The 5,101-nt window shown below is 48.4% G+C and overlaps 1 protein-coding gene across 1 annotated transcript; it reads left to right on the top strand.

Moving 5' to 3' along the window:
• The first annotated feature begins 616 nt into the window (after nucleotides 1-616).
• On the top strand, nucleotides 617-4,738 carry EEF1A1 (eukaryotic translation elongation factor 1 alpha 1). The gene is made up of 8 exons (XM_036247685.1): nucleotides 617-741; nucleotides 1,711-1,888; nucleotides 2,185-2,364; nucleotides 2,485-2,781; nucleotides 2,862-3,012; nucleotides 3,107-3,363; nucleotides 3,450-3,684; nucleotides 3,787-4,738. The coding sequence occupies exons 2-8, from the start codon at nucleotides 1,745-1,747 to the stop codon at nucleotides 3,909-3,911; spliced, it is 1,389 nt and encodes a 462-aa protein (XP_036103578.1). The 5' UTR covers nucleotides 617-741; nucleotides 1,711-1,744; the 3' UTR covers nucleotides 3,912-4,738.
• The last annotated feature ends 363 nt before the right edge of the window (nucleotides 4,739-5,101 follow it).

The following is a 5,101-nucleotide window of genomic DNA, read 5'->3' as shown; positions in this document are numbered from 1 at the left end:
TGGCTACATCAGTAGCATATTCGTGGGGCTCGTGGCCACGGAGTTGACTACTCGCTGTCTCTTAAGCGCGCTGCCCGGGGTCCCGGGCCTTGTACTCTTTGGATGGGAGGGGCGAGGGGGGCAAAGGCGGGGAGGGGCCAGCCGCGTGTGGATGTGCGACCGGCAGAGGAAGCAGTTCAAGGGGTTTTTTCCGGACCTGCGAGAGGACAAAGGTGAGAACGGAAGGTGTATTGCGGGATGAAGGGATACCCCAATCTTGATATCATGTTTGCAGTTAAACCAGGAACGGTAGAGGAAAGGGTCTGGGCGTCCCCGCCCCACCATCTCCTCGCCGTCCCATCCCCCAGCTGCTGCTGAGAGTAATTCATACAAAAGGAGGACTAGCCTTTGCCTCGGGGAATCCCAGGGACCGTCGGTAAACTCCCACTAACCTAGATTCGAGGGAACGCTGGTGTCCGCTCCCCACCCCTCGCCCTCGTCGTCAGCGGGGTGGAGAGGAGCATGCGCGAGGCGACGTGTGCTCTTCAGTGGGCTGAACGCCCATCGCCCACGGTCTCCGAACAGTGGGGGGAGGGGACGGCGATTGAACGGGTGCCTGGTGGAGGTGGCGCGGGGTAAACTGGGAAAGTCGTGTCGTGTACTAGCTCCGCCCTTTTTCCCGAGGGTGGGGGAGAGTCATATATAAGTGCGGTAGTCCTTCTGACCGTTCTTTTTCGCAACGGGTTTGCCGCCAGAACACAGGTGAGTACCGGGCGTGGCTTCCGCGGGCCGGGCCTCCTGGAGCGGGCTGCGGCCCTCGCGTGCCTTTCTCGCCTGCGGGGCCACGGAGCCGCCTTGTGCTGTTCTTGACCCCGAATTTCGGGTCGTGAGTGGGTGGGAGAGTTCGAGGCCTTGCGCCTTCCCCAGGAGCGCCCCCTAAGCCTCGTGCTTGAGTTGAGGCCTGGTTTGCGCGCCCTGCCCGCCGCGTGCGAACCCCGCCGCACCTTCTCGCCTGTCCCGGAGCCTCCAGTGTCCGGCCATTTGAGTTTTCAGAAAAAAGTATCTGCTGCTTTTAACGTCGAGAGTGTAGCCGAGGTTGGTCGAGGGCTCGGCCCACTGGGCTCGTTAGCGCCCGTCGGGGTGTGGGGCCCCCGCGCGGAGCGGAGGGCGGCGGCGGGGCCCTCGGCCCGACGCACATGTCCGGCGAGGCGGGGTCGGCGAGCAGCGACCCCGGGGCGGGCGGGCGGGCGGCAGCCCGGCGGAGCGGGCCTGGGCCGGGCGGCTCCGGTGCCGGGCTCGTGCCGCCTTGGCCGCGCCTCCCGCTCGGCACCAGTTGCGTGCGCGGAAAGATGGCCGCTCGCCGGCGCTGTGCAGGGAGCTCAAAATGGAGGACGGGCGGCCCGGGGCGGGCGGGTGAGTCACCGCACAAAGGAGAAGGGCCTTTCCCCCCTCGACTGCTGCTTCCTGTGACCCCACCGTGTGCCGGCCGCCGTCCTGGCACCTCGAGTTCACTCTGGCCGGGGAGCGGAGCTCCTCGGGTGGGGGAGGGGACGGCGATGGAGTTGCCCCACACTTGGTGGGTGGAGACCAGAGTTGGGCCAGCTTGGCATTGGTTGAAATTCTCCTTGGAATTTGCCCTTTTTGGACCGTGGCTTACTCTCAAGCTGTGGGACCGGAGTTTTAAGTTAATGGGGTTTTTTGTGTTTTTTTTTTTTTTCCCCCCAAACTTAGGTGTCGTGAAAACCACCACTAAACCAAACCCAAAATGGGAAAAGAAAAGACTCATATCAACATCGTCGTCATTGGACACGTAGATTCCGGCAAGTCTACCACTACTGGCCATCTGATCTACAAATGTGGTGGGATCGACAAAAGAACCATCGAAAAATTTGAGAAGGAGGCTGCTGAGGTAGGTATATTAAGGTAGATAATTAAACTCAGTGCCAGCAAGTCTATTAAGTGGTCATTTCCCAAAGAGTGGTCTCCAGTCTACATCTGCACGTCATGCTATTAAAGGTATAAACTAACATATGGGTTGAAACACTGCTCTGTAACGCATCTTCTGAGAAGAAGGTAAAGCCACCTGGGTTTAGCAGTTGTAAACTGTAATCGACTATTACTGCCAAATATTGGGATAACAAATTTCAAGTTGGCGTTGGAGCATGAATTAGTTACCGAGTAACCATACTTAATTAATCCCTACAGATGGGGAAGGGCTCCTTCAAGTATGCCTGGGTCTTGGATAAACTGAAAGCTGAACGTGAGCGAGGTATCACCATTGATATCTCCCTGTGGAAATTCGAGACCAGCAAGTATTATGTGACCATCATTGATGCCCCAGGACACAGAGACTTCATCAAAAACATGATTACAGGCACATCTCAGGTTTGTAAAATTAATTCTTTTGAAAGTTTTGAAAGTTACTCTTTGGGTTTGTCTTCTACATTGGGTCATCCTTTTGAAGAGTTTCCACTTAATAGGATATGGTCTTGTTTTCTTTTAAAGGCTGACTGTGCTGTCCTGATAGTTGCTGCTGGTGTTGGTGAATTTGAAGCAGGCATCTCCAAGAATGGGCAGACCCGTGAGCATGCCCTTCTGGCTTACACACTGGGTGTTAAACAACTGATTGTTGGTGTTAACAAAATGGATTCCACTGAGCCGCCCTACAGCCAGAAGAGATACGAGGAAATCGTTAAAGAAGTCAGCACCTATATTAAGAAAATTGGCTACAACCCTGACACAGTAGCATTTGTGCCAATTTCTGGTTGGAATGGTGACAATATGCTGGAGCCAAGTGCTAATGTAGGTGACGTTTAAGATGGTTGGAAGAGAAGAGAGAGTGGGCAAGATTGGGAGATAACAATGATAATCTTGTGTTTTAGATGCCTTGGTTCAAGGGATGGAAAGTCACCCGTAAAGATGCCAATGCCAGTGGAACCACGCTGCTTGAAGCTCTGGATTGCATCCTACCACCAACTCGTCCAACTGACAAGCCCCTGCGTCTGCCCCTCCAGGATGTCTACAAAATTGGTGGTAAGTTGAACATAAATATCAAATGCTAACTTGAAAGGGTGGCCACAATTCCTTCACAGAGGTACTTAATGACTGTATTCCCTAAACATTCTAGGCATTGGTACTGTTCCTGTGGGCAGAGTGGAGACTGGTGTTCTCAAACCCGGCATGGTGGTCACCTTTGCTCCAGTCAATGTAACAACTGAAGTAAAGTCTGTTGAAATGCACCATGAAGCACTGAGTGAAGCTCTTCCTGGGGACAATGTGGGCTTCAATGTCAAGAACGTGTCTGTCAAAGATGTTCGTCGTGGCAATGTGGCTGGTGACAGCAAAAATGACCCACCAATGGAAGCAGCTGGCTTCACAGCTCAGGTAACACTTTATAAATGTTAAGTTCTTTATCCTGGAGCCATTAATTGTCTTTTGAGACTCAGGAAATGCAAATCTTTTTTCCCAAGGTGATTATCCTGAACCATCCAGGCCAAATCAGTGCTGGATATGCACCTGTGCTGGATTGTCACACAGCTCATATTGCTTGTAAATTTGCTGAGCTGAAGGAGAAGATTGACCGTCGTTCTGGGAAGAAGCTGGAAGATGGCCCTAAGTTTCTGAAATCTGGTGATGCTGCCATCGTCGATATGGTTCCTGGCAAGCCCATGTGTGTTGAGAGCTTCTCTGACTATCCCCCTCTGGGTAAGATTGACTACTTAATATAATTAGGAATTTTACTTTAAGATGAAAAATTCCTTTTGTGTACCAAGTATCTCTAACGGTAATAAATACTTGTTTTAATAGGTCGCTTTGCTGTTCGTGACATGAGACAGACAGTTGCTGTGGGTGTCATCAAAGCAGTGGACAAGAAGGCAGCTGGAGCTGGGAAAGTCACCAAGTCTGCTCAGAAAGCTCAGAAGGCTAAATGAATATTATCCCCAATACCTGCCACCCCAGTCTTAATCAGTGGTGGAAGAACGGTCTCAGAACTGTTTGTCTCAATTGGCCATTTAAGTTTAATAGTAAAAGACTGGTTAATGATTACAATGCACCGTAAAACCTTCAGAAGGAAAGGAATGTTTTGTGGACCATTTGGTTTTTTTGTGTGTGTGTGGCAGTTTCTAAGTTATTAGTTTTTAAAATCAGTACTTTTTAATGGAAACAACTTGACCAAAAAAATCTGTCACAGAATTTTGAGACCCATTAAAACAAAGTTTAATGAGAAACCTGTGTGTTCTTTTGGTCAACACTGTAACTGTTATACTACTTAGGTAACTAAGACTTCAGCATTGCCCATAACCTATTTCTGGTGTTATAGCTGCTGATACTTCAGAATTGGATGATTCTATTAACTTCATTTTTTTTCTCTGGGTGGGAACTTGGGTTTTTTGCGTTCCCCCCCTTTGTCTTAAGGGGAGGAATCTGTTTACATAGTTAAAGCTATGGTATTGGTGTAACACTAAATAGATTAGCACAGATGAGCAAAGAATAACTTTGTGTAAGCTAGTTTATAAAGGCCAAATTCTGTTATTAAAGTCCACGTGTTACAAAATTTTGTAGTTACATCAATATTGAGTAGATTTGTTGGTATGTCAAGTTCTAGTTTTCCAGTTTTACTGGGATGTGAATTGACGTTTACAAATAACTGAGGTGTAGTTTAAAGGATATAAAACGAGGCTTAAATACTATCGAGCACTCTCTTGCTACAGTTAATTGTATCTAAATTCCAGGAAAAATAAATGATGCTGGAAGTTTAGTGTGTGCTGTCACTTGAATATTTCAAAGTCTACTTCCAAAAGGAATTTAAAAGTTGAACGAAGAAACATTGCCACATTAGAGATTAAACTGAGTTAAAAGAGGTGTGTAGTGGCAAATTTGCATAAATGAGGGGAAAGAGCTACTTGGGACAAATGTAGGAGGTGATTAGTTTGAAAATTTCTTGAAGTTTTGCTTGGTGTGCCATTTGAAAAAACTACTGGAAAATACAGTTAAAAGTTGTTAAAATGTGATGGTTGGATAGGATGCAAGTAAGGAGCACTTGAAACTAGTTGGAATAATTTGGTAGTTCGCATGTAGTGATTGCTTACAAAGGGAAGATTATCATTTAAATTTGAATTGG

The sequence above is a fragment of the Molossus molossus genome, unplaced genomic scaffold (genome assembly GCF_014108415.1).
Source record: "Molossus molossus isolate mMolMol1 unplaced genomic scaffold, mMolMol1.p scaffold_m16_p_8, whole genome shotgun sequence".
NCBI lineage: Eukaryota > Metazoa > Chordata > Mammalia > Chiroptera > Molossidae > Molossus > Molossus molossus.
This window is presented reverse-complemented; position numbering and strand designations above follow the sequence as displayed.